This window comes from Oncorhynchus gorbuscha, linkage group LG11 (assembly GCF_021184085.1).
Source record: "Oncorhynchus gorbuscha isolate QuinsamMale2020 ecotype Even-year linkage group LG11, OgorEven_v1.0, whole genome shotgun sequence".
In the NCBI taxonomy this organism is placed as follows: Eukaryota; Metazoa; Chordata; class Actinopteri; order Salmoniformes; family Salmonidae; genus Oncorhynchus; species Oncorhynchus gorbuscha.
Genome location: NC_060183.1, coordinates 1,634,217 through 1,651,144, shown reverse-complemented (window position 1 = coordinate 1,651,144; position 16,928 = coordinate 1,634,217). Strand labels below are relative to the sequence as shown.

At 47.1% G+C, this 16,928-nt stretch overlaps 1 protein-coding gene across 1 annotated transcript in view; it reads right to left on the bottom strand.

The window, feature by feature from the left end:
* The window catches only part of lyst (lysosomal trafficking regulator), a 245,382-nt gene that overhangs the window by 110,010 nt on the left and 118,444 nt on the right, over positions 1–16,928 (bottom strand). The window contains 10 exon segments of the mRNA XM_046368397.1: positions 208–333; positions 1,310–1,357; positions 1,649–1,894; positions 2,397–2,587; positions 7,555–7,715; positions 8,699–8,872; positions 9,326–9,482; positions 12,133–12,508; positions 16,148–16,324; positions 16,538–16,776. Coding sequence (XP_046224353.1) covers positions 208–333; positions 1,310–1,357; positions 1,649–1,894; positions 2,397–2,587; positions 7,555–7,715; positions 8,699–8,872; positions 9,326–9,482; positions 12,133–12,508; positions 16,148–16,324; positions 16,538–16,776 — 1,895 coding nt within the window.

Below are 16,928 nucleotides of genomic sequence, written 5' to 3'. Positions count from 1 at the left end.
CCAGCTGGGGCAACTCAGCAGCATCAGATAACAGCACCAAGGAGGACTAGATGGAATGAAACTGAACCATGGGGATTCAGAGCATAAACAGCACCAAGGAGGACTAGATGATATGAAACTGAAACATGGGGATTCAGAGCATCAACAGGACCAACAACAACTTAAACCAATACAAGGACTCATCATATGCCTGGTCACATGACTCACCTTGAGAATATGGTATCCCACGATGCACTTGGACTTGATGAGGACCTGGTGTATCATGGAGTAACCGTGGTAACAGTCCATCTCATTGATACGGTGCTGGTTGTACTTGGCCAGAGAGAGTAGCACCTGGACATAGAATCACATCTTACAACTCTAGAATGGATATAGAATCACATATTATTACTGGGGTCCCAGTAACACGCCACGCCACGCCACAACTCACTGGGGTCCCAGTAGCACGCCGCGCCACAACTCACTGGGGTCCCAGTAGCACGCCGCGCCACAACTCACTGGGGTCCCAGTAGCACGCCGCGCCACAACTCACTGGGGTCCCAGTAGCACGCCACAACTCACTGGGGTCCCAGTAGCACGCCACAACTCACTGGGGTCCCAGTAGCACGCCACAACTCACTGGGGTCCCAGTAGCACGCCACAACTCACTGGGGTCCCAGTAGCACGCCACAACTCACTGGGGTCCCAGTAGCACGCCACAACTCACTGGGGTCCCAGTAGCACGCACTGGGGTCCCAGTAGCAACTCACTGGGGTCCCAGTAGCACGCCACAACTCACTGGGGTCCCAGTAGCACGCCACAACTCACTGGGGTCCCAGTAGCACGCCACAACTCACTGGGGTCCCAGTAGCACGCCACAACTCACTGGGGTCCCAGTAGCACGCCACAACTCACTGGGGTCCCAGTAGCACGCCACAACTCACTGGGGTCCCAGTAGCACGCCACAACTCACTGGGGTCCCAGTAGCACGCCAAAACTTATCCACCTTGGTAAAGGGGAACTTTCATTCAAGATCAAATATTGTATAAAACAATGCATTTTGTATTCATATCGGCACAGGTGTTGTGTTAACCTGCTAGCCAGACAGTAATTTAACCCAGTGGGTCTCAAACCTCTCCTCTGAGACCTCCTGTTGATCCAGGTATGTGTTCTATTCCAGCACCTGATTCCACCTGTCAACTAATCATCAAACCCTAGACAAGGTGAATCAGGTGAGTCAGTTCAGAATTACCACACAACCGTGTGAAACGTCTGGAGGTGCCAGAGGAGACGTCTGAGAACCAATGATTTAATAAGGTTATCGGTGTACCTGGAGGGCTAGGGCCTGGGTCTGCTCGCTGTCACTTAGCTCCACCACCTGGAAACACACACACACACGAGAGAGAGAGGGGAGGGACATTATATAACAGAGACAGAGAGATTGGCTTAATAAGAACACAGTGAGAAGAACACAGTGAAATCCAGCCTGTCTTGTGTCATTTCCTTCAAGTAGAAATGTCATGACAGTTATGTTGAACAAAGCTTTGGAGACCTTCCACACCTTCCACACCAAATGAAACCAGCAGCGAGACTAACATCATCAATAGACCCAAAGAGGAATACGAAGGACCCGGTTCCTCATATCAATAGTATGTAGACTACGTCCTACCCGTGCAAAGAGGAATACGAAGGACCCGGTTCCTCCTATCTTGTGGAGGACGTTCTGCAGGCCTTGTGGTTCTGCAGGCAGCATGGTCCTGAGGATGTGTGTCTCCAGCACCGCAGACTGGACCTCTCTAGAGCTGAAGGGTCTCTGAGACACCATGGTCTTAGCTTGACCCTTCAGACGGATCACTGGCTCATAGATGGTATACACTCTGGGGCTGCTGGGGGCGTACACTACTGCCAGACACTCCTGTAGAAACAGAGAGATATAGTATCATAGATACACCACACAGACACTCCTGTAGAAACATAGATATAGTATCATAGATACACCACACAGACACTCCTGTAGAAACATAGATATAGTATCATAGATACACCACACAGACACTCCTGTAGAAACATAGATATAGTGTCATAGATACACCACACAGACACTCCTGTAGAAACATAGATATAGTATCATAGATACACCACACAGACACTCCTGTAGAAACATAGATAGTGTCATAGATACACCACACAGACACTCCTGTAGAAACATAGATATAGTATCATAGATACACCACACAGACACTCCTGTAGAAACATAGATATAGTATCATAGATACACCACAGACACTCCTGTAGAAACATAGATATAGTATCATAGATACACCACAGACACTCCTGTAGAAACATAGATATAGTATCATAGACACCACACAGACACTCCTATAGTGTGTGAATTATTAGCAGAAAGAGGGACTCACTATGAGAGCTGCTGTGTCCACATCCTTGTTCTTCATCATTAGCTCTCTGACAGTGTCACACTTCAAGCCGTCTGTGGTGACGTACTTGGAGAAGGTCCCACTGGGCTTACCGTACTTACAGGGCATGATAGACGTTAGGTCTGGACCAGAGGCATACAGGTAGAATGCCTCCTCTGACCCAATACGGGAGCCTAGTGGGGAGAGGGACAGACAGACAAATTCAGCTAAGCTACCCTCCTCGTTCCATTTGGTTTAAGAAATGTTTTGTAACAGTACAGGCAGAATTAATACACCCCTGTTCACCAGCCCAGAGAAGGCATGGTCCCAGAGAACAGCCCTGTCCTCCAGAAGGCATGGTCCCAGAGAACAGCCCTGTCCTCCAGAAGGCATGGTCCCAGAGAACAGCCCTGTCCTCCAGAAGGCATGGTCCCAGAGAACAGCTCTGTCCTCCAGAAGGCATGGTCCCAGAGAACAGCCCTGTCCTCCAGAAGGCATGGTCCCAGAGAACAGCCCTGTCCTCCAGAAGGCATGGTCCCAGAGAACAGCTCTGTCCTCCAGCCCAGAGGCATGGTCCCAGAGAACAGCTCTGTCCTCCAGCCCAGAGAAGGCATGGTCCCAGAGAACAGCTCTGTCCTCCAGAAGGCATGGTTCCAGAGAACAGCCCTGTCCTCCAGAAGGCATGGTCCCAGAGAACAGCTCTGTTCTCCAGAAGGCATGGTCCCAGAGAACAGCTCTGTTCTCCAGAAGGCATGGTCCCAGAGAACAGCTCTGTCCTCCAGAAGGCATGGTCCCAGAGAACAGCCCTGTCCTCCAGAAGGCATGGTCCCAGAGAACAGCCCTGTCCTCCAGAAGGCATGGTCCCAGAGAACAGCCCTGTCCTCCAGAAGGCATGGTCCCAGAGAACAGCCCTGTCCTCCAGAAGGCATGGTCCCAGAGAACAGCCCTGTCCTCCAGAAGGCATGGTCCCAGAGAACAGCCCTGTCCTCCAGAAGGCATGGTCCCAGAGAACAGCCCTGTCCTCCAGAAGGCATGGTCCCAGAGAACAGCCCTGTCCTCCAGAAGGCATGGTCCCAGAGAACAGCCCTGTCCTCCAGAAGGCATGGTCCCAGAGAACAGCTCTGTCCTCCAGAAGGCATGGTCCCAGAGAACAGCCCTGTCCTCCAGAAGGCATGGTCCCAGAGAACAGCCCTGTCCTCCAGAAGGCATGGTCCCAGAGAACAGCCCTGTCCTCTAGCCCAGGATGCTGGTCAACATGCTAGCAACAACACTACCTTACACAATAAAAACACCCTGGCCATACCACACAGCTTGAGAAGTCGACAGCAAGAAAGATATGCTTTCTCAATAAAAAATATTTAATAAGATACACTTAGGATGGAGACATTAAAACTTGTTTTTCAACCTCTCCACACATTTCTTGTTAACAAACTATAGTTTTGGCAAGTCGGTTAGGATATCTTATATTATATTTCTGCATGGTCGGGACTAGAAGCACAAGCATTTTGCTACACTCGCATTAACATCTGCTAACCATGTGTAAGTGACAAATAACATTTGATTTGACATCTACTTTGTGCATGACAAGGATTATTTAACTTATAATTCACTGTATCACAATTCCAGTGGGTCAGAAGTTTACAAACACTAAGTTGACTGCCTTTAAACAGCTTGGAAAATTCCAGAAAATGATGTCATGGCTTTAGAAGCTTCTGATAGGCTAATTTACATAATTTGAGTCAATTGGAGGTGTACCTGTGGATATATTTCAAGGCCTACCTTCAAACTTAGTGCCTATTTGCTTGACATCATGGGAAAATCAAAATAAATCAGCCAAGAACCTTGGGAGCAATTTCCAAACACCTGAAGGTACCACGTTCATCTGTACCATCAAAAGTACACAAGTATAAACACCATGGGACCACGCAGCCGTCATACCGCTCAGGAAGGAGACGCGTTCTGTCTCCTAGAGATGAATGTACTTTGGTACGAAAAGTGCAAATCAATCCCAGAACAACAGCAAAGGACCTTGTGAAGATGCTGGAGGAAACAGGTACAAAAGTATCTCCACAGTAAAACAAGTCCTATATCGACATAACCTGAAAGGTAGCTCAGCAAGGAAGAAGGTACTGCTCCAAAACCGCCATAAAAAAGCCAGATTACAGTTTGCAACTGCACATGAGGACAAATATCATACTTTGGAGAAATGTCCTCTGGTCTGATGAAACAAAAATAGAACTGTTTGGCCATAATGACCATCGTTATGTTTGGAGGAAAAAGGGGAGGCTTGCAAGCTGAAGAACATCATCCCAACCGTGAAGCACGGGGGTGGCAGCATCATGTTGTGGGGGAGCTCTGTTGCAGGAGGGACTGGTGCACTTCGCAAAATAGATGGCAACATGAGGAAGGAAAAGTATGTGGATATATTGAAGCAACATCTCAAGACATCAGTCAGGAAGTTAAAGCTTGGTCGCAAATGGGTCTTCCAAATGGACAATGACCCCAAGCATACTTCCAAAGTTGTGGCAAAATGGCTTAAGGACAACAAAGTCATGGTATTGGAGTGGCCATCACAAAGCCCTGACCTCAATCCCAACGAACATTTGTGGGCAAAACTGAAAAAGCGTGTGTGAACAAGGAGGTCTACAAACCTGACTCGGTTACACCAACTCTGTCAGGAGGAAAACCAATGATTGCACAGTTAAACAAACCATACAATTCTATGCACTAGGACTACTACCAAAGAGTCCCAGCATTAATCTGTTACAGGTGGAGTTGGCTGTCATCGAAGTGAGAAAGAAGCAGAGTCATGCTCCCGAATGGTGCAGCGGTCTAAGCCACTACAGTCCCTGGTTCGATTCCAGGCTGTATTACAGTGGTCTAAGCCACTGCATCTAGAGGTGGTACTACAGTCCCTGGTTCCATCCCAGGCTGTATCACAGTGGTCTAAGCCACTGCATCTAGAGGCGGTACTACAGTCCCTGGTTCCATTCCAGGCTTTATTACAGTGGTCTAAGCCACTACAGACCCTGGTTCCATCCCAGACTGTATTACAGCGGTCTAAGGTACTACAGACCCTGGTTCCATCCCAGACTGTATTACAGCGGTCTAAGGTACTACAGACCCTGGTTCCATCCCAGGCTGTATCACAGCGGTCTAAGCCACTGCATCTAGAGGCGGCACTACAGACCCTGGTTCCATCACAGACTGTATCACATCTGGCCGTGATTGGGAATCCCATAGGGCGGCGCACAACTGGCCCAGCGTCGTCCGGGTTAGAGTTCGGCCGGGGTAGGCCGTCGTCCGGGTTAGGCCGTCGTCCGGGTTAGGGGGTAGGCCGTCATTGTAAAAAATAATTTATTCTTAACCATCTTGCCGAGTTTAATAAAGGTTAAAAAAAAAATATATATATATGCTTTAAATGACCAGCAGAGAGCAATGTTGAGTTATAGCCCCAACAACAACACAGAGAGACAGACGTCTGCAAGTGAGAGAGAGAAGGTACCAAGGGGTTGGCTGGGACAGATTAAAACACTGACAGAGACACAGCCCAGAGGTAGGATGCCAGAGAGAGACACAGCCCAGAGGTAGGATGCCAGAGAGAGAAACAGCCCAGAGGTAGGATGCCAGAGAGAGACACAGCCCAGAGGTAGGATGCCAGAGAGAGACACAGCCCAGAGGTAGGATGCCAGAGAGAGACACAGCCCACAGGCAGGATGCCAGAGAGAGACACAGCCCACAGGCAGGATGCCAGAGAGAGACACAGCCCACAGGCAGGATGCCAGAGAGAGACACAGCCCAGAGGCAGGATGCCAGACAGAGACACCGCCCAGAGGCAGGATGCCAGACAGAGACACCGCCCAGAGGTAGGATGCCAGACAGAGACACCGCCCAGAGGTAGGATGCCAGACAGACTCAGCCCAGAGGCAGGATGCCAGCCAGAGACACTGCCCAGAGGCAGGATGCCAGCCAGAGACACTGCCCAGAGGCAGGATGCCAGCCAGAGACACTGCCCAGGGGCAGGATGCCAGCCAGAGACACTGCCCAGAGGCAGGATGCCAGCCAGAGACACTGCCCAGAGGCAGGATGCCAGCCAGAGACACTGCCCAGAGGCAGGATGCCAGCCAGAGACACTGCCCAGAGGCAGGATGCCAGCCAGAGACACTGCCCAGAGGCAGGATGCCAGCCAGAGACACTGCCCAGAGGCAGGATGCCAGCCAGAGACACTGCCCAGAGGCAGGATGCCAGACAGAGACACTGCCCAGAGGCAGGATGCCAGACAGAGACACTGCCCAGAGGCAGGATGCCAGACAGAGACACTGCCCAGAGGCAGGATGCCAGACAGAGACACTGCCCAGAGGCAGGATGCCAGACAGAGACACTGCCCAGAGGCAGGATGCCAGACAGAGACACTGCCCAGAGGCAGGATGCCCAGAGACACTGCCCAGGGCAGGATGCCAGACAGAGACACTGCCCAGAGGCAGGATGCCAGACAGAGACACTGCCCAGAGGCAGGATGCCAGACAGAGACACTGCCCAGAGGCAGGATGCCAGACAGAGACACTGCCCAGAGGCAGGATGCCAGACAGAGACACTGCCCAGAGGCAGGATGCCAGACAGAGACACTGCCCAGAGGCAGGATGCCAGACAGAGACACTGCCCAGAGGCAGGATGCCAGACAGAGACACTGCCCAGAGGCAGGATGCCAGACAGAGACACTGCCCAGAGGCAGGATGCCAGACAGAGACACTGCCCAGAGGCAGGATGCCAGACAGAGACACTGCCCAGAGGCAGGATGCCAGACAGAGACACTGGCCAGAGGCAGGATGCCAGACAGAGACACTGCCCAGAGGCAGGATGCCAGACAGAGACACTGCCCAGAGGCAGGATGCCAGACAGAGACACTGCCCAGAGGCAGGATGCCAGCCAGAGACACTGCCCAGAGGCAGGATGCCAGACAGAGACACTGCCCAGAGGCAGGATGCCAGACAGAGACACTGCCCAGAGGCAGGATGCCAGACAGAGACACTGCCCAGAGGCATGTGCTTTATTACTGGTTGTTGAATGTGTATGTTTCATTATTCCATATGGGTTTTACAGCTCTTTTTTTATGGTGAGACCTCAGAGGAGCTCTCTTTCTCTCACACACACAGCTTGGTACCGTTAAAGAGCAGCACAGTGCCCATGTCGTACTGTCCACACGGTCTGGTCACGTCCTCACTGTGTCCCGTACAGTGTCCCAGCAGACAGAAGGTCTTGTTGCTGTCTGAAGACAGACTGGACTTCCTGGGTAACGTGTAGTCCAGAGACACCTCACACTTCCTAGATGGGGACAAGAAAAACACATCACAGTCATGTTCATTAGGTGTTAAATTGAAGAAAACAGTGGAAACAGTGACAGATTCCCCAATGAACCCAGTCCTGCATTTAGTCTGGGCTATCTTTACTGAAACAAGCATGTTGTTAAGGCCATCTTTAGTCTGGGCTATCTTTACTGAAACAAGCATGTTGTTAAGGCCATCTTTAGTCTGGGCTATCTTTACTGAAACAAGCATGTTGTTAAGGCCATCTTTAGTCTGGGCTATCTTTACTGAAACAAGCATGTTGTTAAGGCCATCTTTAGTCTGGGCTATCTTTACTGAAACAAGCATGTTGTTAAGGCCATCTTTAGTCTGGGCTATCTTTACTGAAACAAGCATGTTGTTAAGGCCATCTTTAGTCTGGGCTATCTTTACTGAAACAAGCATGTTGTTAAGGCCATCTTTAGTCTGGGCTATCTTTACTGAAACAAGCATGTTGTTAAGGCCATCTTTAGTCTGGGCTATCTTTACTGAAACAAGCATGTTGTTAAGGCCATCTTTAGTCTGGGCTATCTTTACTGAAACAAGCATGTTGTTAAGGCCATCTTTAGTCTGGGCTATCTTTACTGAAACAAGCATGTTGTTAAGGCCATCTTTAGTCTGGGCTATCTTTACTGAAACAAGCATGTTGTTAAGGCCATCTTTAGTCTGGGCTATCTTTACTGAAACAAGCATGTTGTTAAGGCCATCTTTAGTCTGGGCTATCTTTACTGAAACAAGCATGTTGTTAAGGCCATCTTTAGTCTGGGCTATCTTTACTGAAACAAGCATGTTGTTAAGGCCATCTTTAGTCTGGGCTATCTTTACTGAAACAAGCATGTTGTTAAGGCCATCTTTAGTCTGGGCTATCTTTACTGAAACAAGCATGTTGTTAAGGCCATCTTTAGTCTGGGCTATCTTTACTGAAACAAGCATGTTGTCAAGGCCATCTTGAGAGGGTCCTACCTAACTCCGTTGACCCATAGGGCAAGGCGTCCGTGGATGTTCTTCTTGCCCTCAGGCTGCTGGGTGTAGCTGATACCCAGGTGATGCCAGCTGCCAGGTGAGACTAGCCCCTCCCCAGACTCTGCCTGGGCCAGTAGCCCCGCCTTCATCTCATCATTAGGGTCAATACACATCCTGAGAAGAGGAGACAGGGCAAATCAGCCAGCCAACCAGCCAGCCAGCAATCAGCCAGCCAGCCAGTCAATCAGTCAATCAGCCAGTCACTCAGCCAGTCAGTCACTCAGCCAGTCACTCAGCCAGTCACTCAGCCAGTCACTCAGCCAGTCACTCAGCCAGTCACTCAGCCAGTCACTCAGCCAGTCACTCAGTCAGCCAGTCACTCAGTCAGCCAGTCACTCAGCCAGCTAGTCAGTCACTAGTCAGTCAGCCAGTCACTCAGTCAGCCAGTCACTCAGCCAGCTAGTCAATCAGCCAGTCACTCAGTCAGCTAGTCAATCAGCCAGTCACTCAGTCAGCTAGTCAGTCAGCAAATCAGTCAACCAGCCAATCTGTCAGCCTGTCAAGCCTGTCAGCCTGTCAGCCGGCCAGCCAGTGAAATGTATCACATCGGTGTCCTTTGCTGCCCACCTGAAAGTGAATACCCCCGTGGCGAGGTCAGCCCAGACCTGCAGCATCATAGCTTTGGAGCCCATGGAGAGAACGTGCATCAGGCTCTCCTCCACCACCCTCTGCCCATCCGGGATGGTCCCCACGTTGGGCTCCAACGTTGGAGCCTTCCCCTCCTCTGGAGCGCAGACAAAAACATACAAATTCATCCACTTTTCAATAGAAAGATAAGAGAAGCTGTGATTAATTCAGTTAAACTGATCCAACAAGCAGGGTTGGGTGAGTTACTTTCTAAATGTAGTCCATTACAGTTAGGCTACTAGCTACTAGTTACCTGTCCAAAATTGTAAATCTGTAATGTAGCTAACTTTTGGATAACCCAAACCCAGTAATCTGATTACTTTCAGTTATTTTTTTAGATTACTCCCAAACCCAGTAATCTGATTACTTTCAGTTATTTTTAGATTACTCCCAAACCCAGTAATCTGATTACTTTCCATTACTTTTAGATTACTCCCAAACCCAGTAATCGGATTACTTTCCATTACTTTTAGATTACTCCCCCTTCAAGAGGGGCCTCCCGAGTGGCACAGCGGTCTAAAGGCTCTGCATCAAAAAGGCATTAGAAGACAAAAAGGAATTTTACCAATTGAATGACAACTATTGCAGGATTTTACATACATGGCCATAAATGGATGTTGCATTTTACTTGATGGGTTAGGTATGTTTTGAACCCTTTCTACTACAATACAGTTAACAGCATCATTATGCTATATATTCACATAACAAACCAAAGTCTGTCAGATTTCCAGTCATTCTAATTGACCTCTTGATCTTTAAAATTAGGACTTGGAAATATTGATTAGAGCGTAACACAAAAACGAAGTGTGGTGTAAATTCACCAGCAGGGAAGTCAATCTGACATGAATCCTCCTGTTTTATCAGTGTGCTGTAGAGGTTCAAACCAACTCAATGCACCGTAGTACACATCTCAATCAGGAGCTCTAATGGGGCAGTCCCAGCAGTTGTCTTATATTTGGCTATAAATAGTTCTATTTATGATTTAGCATAATTAATTCATCATTACCGTTTTGTTTCCTTCATGTGATCGACCAATACTAGCCCACACCCACGGGCTAGCCCACACTAGCCCACACCCACGGGCTAGCCCACACCCACGGCGTGTCTTGGGGGTATGATATAAAATGCTAATCTCCCCTGTTATTGTAATGCTGAGAGGTTAGCATGTCTTGGGGGTATGATATAAAATGCTAACCTCCCCTGTTATTGTAATGGTGAGAGGTTAGCATGTCTTGGGGGTATGATATAAAATGCTAACCTCCCCTTTTATTGTAATGGTGAGAGGTTAGCATGTCTTGGGGGTATGATATAAAATGCTAACCTCCCCTGTTATTGCAATGGTGAGAGGTTAGCATGTCTTGGGGGTATGATATAAAATGCTAACCTCCCCTGTTATTTTAATGCTGAGAGGTTAGCATGTCTTGGGGGTATGATATAAAATGCTAATCTCCCCTGTTATTGTAATGCTGAGAGGTTAGCATGTCTTGGGGGTATGATATAAAATGCTAACCTCCCCTGTTATTGTAATGTGAGAGGTTAGCATGTCTTGGGGGTATGATATAAAATGCTAACCTCCCCTGTTATTGTAATGGTGAGAGGTTAGCATGTCTTGGGGGTATGGATATAAAATGCTAACCTCCCCTGTTAATGTAATGCTGAGAGGTTAGCATGTCTTGTGGGTATGATATAAAATGCTAACCTCCCCTGTTATTGTAATGGTGAGAGGTTAGCATGTCTTGTGGGTATGATATAAAATGCTAACCTCCCTGTTATTGTAATGGTGAGAGGTTAGCATGTCTTGTTATTGGGTATGATATAAAATGCTAACCTCCCTGTTATTGTAATGGTGAGAGGTTAGCATGTCTTGGGGGTATGATATAAAATGCTAACCTCCCCTGTTATTGTAATGCTGAGAGGTTAGCATGTCTTGGGGTATGATATAAAATGCTAACCTCCCTGTTATTGTAATGGTGAGAGGTTAGCATGTCTTGGGGGTATGATATAAAATGCTAACCTCCCCTGTTATTGTAATGGTGAGAGGTTAGCATGTCTTGTGGGTATGATATAAAATGCTAACCTCCCCTGTTATTGTAATGGTGAGAGGTTAGCATGTCTTGTGGGTATGATATAAAATGCTAACCTCCCCTGTTATTGTAATGGTGAGAGGTTAGCATGTCTTGTGGGATATGATATAAAAGCATGCTCTTGGGGGTATGATATAACCTCCCTGTTATTGTAATGGTGAGAGGTTAGCATGTCTTGGGGGTATGATATAAAATGCTAACCTCCCTGTTATTGTAATGGTGAGAGGTTAGCATGTCTTGTGGGTATGATATAAAATGCTAACCTCCCCTGTTATTGTAATGGTGAGAGGTTAGCATGTCTTGGGGGTATGATATAAAATGCTAACCTCCCTGTTATTGTAATGGTGAGAGGTTAGCATGTCTTGTGGGTATGATATAAAATGCTAACCTCCCCTGTTATTGTAATGGTGAGAGGTTAGCATGTCTTGTGGGTATGATATAAAATGCTAACCTCCCCTGTTATTGTAATGGTGAGAGGTTAGCATGTCTTGTGGGTATGATATAAAATGCTAACCTCCCCTGTTATTGTAATGGTGAGAGGTTAGCATGTCTTGTGGGTATGATCTTTGTGCCTCTGTAATCATGTGTTTTACCTATAGAGATATAACTCCATGTGGCCTGTGGTGTCATAAACCTTCATCGTATTTCATTGGGTGCTCTTACCCTTCTCTGTATGTCCCTCTCCCTCTTCATTCTCAGCCACCTTTATCCAGACAGAGGCAGAGAACCCAGAGGCCATGTGTGGCCAGCAGTTCTGCCCCACCAGAGGGAGGTGTAACGGTGCAACGTGCCACGGAGAGGTCCTGAGATGTCCTGGTTCCTCTCTTCCATCCCCCTCCCTGCGTCCCGGGGACAGCTTCCCCCCCTTCCACAGCATCCCGACCCCCTTCCCCCCCGCCCCCCCATTTTGTCGGGAGCCAGGGGAAGTACCGCCAGGGAAAGATGCGCCGCCGAGGATCATAGGATAGGAGAGGAAGTAGAGAGGTTCCATGTCCACGTTGGCCTGGACGATCTGGAGGACGCCTTTCAGTAGGATGTCCTGGGGCAGAGGGGACGTTACAATGGTGTGTGTGAAAACTCTACATCCTACTCCATCACCTAAACCACCTGCTATAACCTACCCATACACCTAAACCACCTGCTATAACCTACCCATACACCTAAACCACCTGCTATAACCTACCCATACACCTAAACCACCTGCTATAACCTACCCATACACCTAAACCACCTGCTATAACCTACCCATACACCTAAACCACCTGCTATAACCTACCCATACACCTAAACCACCTGCTATAACCTACCCATACACCTAAACCACCTGCTATAACCTACCCATACACCTAAACCACCTGCTATAACCTACCCATACACCTAAACCACCTGCTATAACCTACCCATACACCTAAACCACCTGCTATAATCTACCCATACACCTAAACCACCTGCTATTACCCACCCACAGGCAGCCCACCCACAGGCGGCCCACCCACAGGCGGCCCACCCACAGGCGGCCCACCCACAGACGGCCCACCCACAGACCTAACCCTACAGGGGAAAACATACAGACAACAGGGAAATGGAGTAGAAAGGCTCTCACACACTGTGGTCGGTGCTGTTTAAGATGTGTTTCAGAGCATGGCCTTACTTCTATTACAGTAATGACTGTGGATGACTGTCATTCATTCACCCAGGTCAATATAACAGTGACAGGTTTGGGCTACTACATGATACTGTAATTTCACCTACACCCATCATGAGGTTGCTACAACATGGCCTACAAATTAACATTAATAATGTAGGTGCACACAGGGTGAGAGAAATTTGAGTAATCAAGGTGACAGACAGCAACACATTCAATACCAGCTTGCATAGTCTTGCCTGCATCTAGCGTTGTGTTGGATAGCTTTAGGTAGCACTGAAATCAATGTACCCAGAGGAGGATGGAAAATAATTTAAATCCAGCTTCACCATGGTGCTACCCTACAGAGTGCTGTTGAGGCTACTGTAGACCATTACAAAACATGGTATTTTAATTGTTATTTGGTGATGTGAATATATTTAGTACAGGTGTATTTAAAATGTCAAACCTATTTAAAAATGTTTCACAATTTGTATTTTTATGAAATTCACTGAGGAAGACATCTCCTTCCTCGTCTGAGGAGCCTCCACTGCCACACACACCACCCACCCACACACACCACCCACCCACCCAGTTGGTAGAGCACCCACCCCACCACCCACGTAGAATGTATGCACACACTGTACACACACACACGAGCTGGGTGATTCATATGCATACGATCAAACAAAAGGCGGAGGATATTGAAACAGGGGACATGTGTCACACTGACAACTAAGGTTAAAGATAACTGTGTGCATGTCGAACCCAAAGGAAAACAGAGTTTACATGACAACAGTCCAGGAAGACCTGAGGAGCTGTTTGAACTGAGCCAACAGCCAGATAAATTAACACAACCACAGTTTCCCCATGTATAAGAGCTGCAGTGAAAAGCTTGCTCCCTCAACAGACGTACAATAATCTATATCTATAGTAACTAGCATGCTAGCTCCCTCAACAGCAGTACAATAATCTATAGTAACTAGCATGCTAGCTCCCTCAACAGCAGTACAATAATCTATAGTAACTAGCATGCTAGCTCCCTCAACAGCAGTACAATAATCTATAGTAACTAGCATGCTACCTCAACAGCCGTACATTAATCTATAATAGCAAGCATGCTAGCTCCCTCAACAGCAGTACAATAATTAACTAGCATGCTAGCTCCCTCAACAGCCGTACATTAATCTATAATAGCAAGCATGCTAGCTCCCTCCACAGCAGTACAATAATATATAGTAACTAGCATGCTAGCTCCCTCAACAGCAGTACAATAATCCATAGTAACTAGCATGCTAGCTCCCTCCACAGCAGTACAATAATATATAGTAACGAGCATGCTAGCTCCCTCAACAGCCGTACAATAATCTATAGTAACTAGCATGCTAGCTCCCTCAAAAGCAGTGCAATAATCTATATCTACAGTAACTAGCATGCTGGCTCCCTCAACAGCCGTACAATAATCTATAATAGCAAGCATGTATATGTATATACTGTACTCTATATCATCTACTGCATCTTTATGTAATACATGTATCACTAGCCACTTTAACTATGCCACTTTGTTTACATACTCATCTCATATGTATATACTGCACTCGATACCATCTACTGCATCTTGCCTATCCCGCTCTGTACCATCACTCACTCATATATCTTTATGTACATATTCTTATCCCCTTACACTTGTGTCTATAAGGTAGTAGTTTTGGAGTTGTTAGCTAGATTACTTGTTGGTTATTACTGCATTGTCAGAACTAGAAGCACAAGCATTTCTCTACACTCGCATTAACATCTGCTAACCATGTGTATGTGACAAATACAATTTGATTTGATTTGCTAGCTCCCCCAACAACAGTGCAATAATTTTTATATATAGTAACTAGCATGCTAGCTCCCTCAACAGCAGTAAAATAATCTATAGTAACTAGCATGCTAGCTCCCTCAACAGCAGTACAATATATATCTATAGTAATTAGCATGCTAGCTCCCCCAACAGCAGTACAATAATCCATAGTAACTTGCATGCTAGCTCCCTCAACAGCAGTACAATAATCCATAGTAACTTGCATGCTAGCTCCCTCAACAGCAGTACAATAATCTATAGTAACTAGCATGCTAGCTCCCTCAACTGCAGTACAATAATCTATATATTTCGTATCTAGCATGCTAGCTCCCTCAACATCAGTACAATAATGTATATTATCATGTCCATACTGTATAAACAGACAGACTACCTAAAACACCCTTCATGTCCATTTGTTTTTTAACAGACTACCTAAAACCAAGAGACTTCTAAACAGCTTCTACCCCCAAGCCGTAAGACTCCTGAACAGCTCAAAGGGCTACCCAGTCACTTTAACGCTACCTACAAACTTTTGTTATTGACCAAATACTTATTTTCCAAATAAATAAATTACAAATCCTACAATGTGATTTTCAGGATTTTTTCTCTCTCATTTTGTTTGTCAAAGTTGAAGTGTACCTATGATGAAAATTACGGGCCTCTCATCTTTTTAAGTGGGAGAACTTGCACAATTGGTGGCTGACTAAATACTTTTTTTGCCCCACTGTATGTAGCCTCGCTATTGTTATTTACTGCTGCTGCTTATTTACTTGTTACTTTTATTCTCTTTTTTTACTTTACACTTATTTGTATTTTTTCTTAACTTCACAAAGCATTGTTGGTTAAGGGCTTGTAAGTAAGCATTTCACTGTAAGGTCTACACTGTTGGTTAAGGGCTTGTAAGTAAGCATTTCACTGTAAGGTCTACACTGTTGGTTAAGGGCTTGTAAGTAAGCATTTCACTGTAAGGTCTACACTGTTGGTTAAGGGCTTGTAAGTAAGCATTTCACAGTAAGGTCTACACTGTTGGTTAAGGGCTTGTAAGTAAGCATTTCACAGTAAGGTCTACACTGTTGGTTAAGGGCTTGTAAGTAAGCATTTCACTGTAAGGTTGTAAGGTTTTCACCTGTTATATTCGGTGAAGGTGACAAATACAACGTTATTTTAATTGATATACGATACAATAGTGATAATTGGTTGTTACTCACAGTGGGCGGATTCTTCTCCTGGAAGAGGCGGATCAACAGGGCCAGTTCCTCGGCTGTGATTCGTTGGCTCATCATGGCAACCAGCAGTTCCACCAGTACCGTCTGGCAGTCTTCATAGCTGGAATCCGATTGTGACAGAATGCTCTGGAAAGCAGTCAGAATGGTCTTCACCGCTCCCTGTGAGCAGTAGAAGTGGAGGGGTTAACCATAGTATTAGGGAGGAAGACACCAGACAGATAGCCCAGTTTCTCCTGGTTCCTGGACAACTGATCACTTGCAACAAACAACAACATCCCAGGTTCTGTTTTGTTGTTACAAGGGTTCAATCGTCTTTATCCAGGCCAAGTGCAGGTAGTGGTATAGGGGATGAGAGGTAGCCAGCATAATAACCTGATGGTACAGTAGCGCAGCGTTGCGGGGGTTGGCCCTCACGGCCCCCAAGAGGCTGTGAAACACGTGACCCAACACCTCCAGATCAGGTGACCCTGACGCCAGCAGCTGGAGCTCCATCAAGCAGATCTCTGGGAAGAGAAGAACGCCACGGCTCCCTCTGCCGGGGGACTTCGCCCCGAACGAAACCGCTCCACCCAGCCCGGCCCCCGCTCCGCCTGCTGAATCTACCTTTACACCTGTCAGAGGAAGAGCAGAGACAGACATGACACACACACTATCAACACATAACGCTTTACGTGTCACAGAATGATACCTTAGGTATCCACAGAAGACTGTACACACCCACCCTTCATGTCCCTACTGTAGAAACTAACAGACAGACTAACTA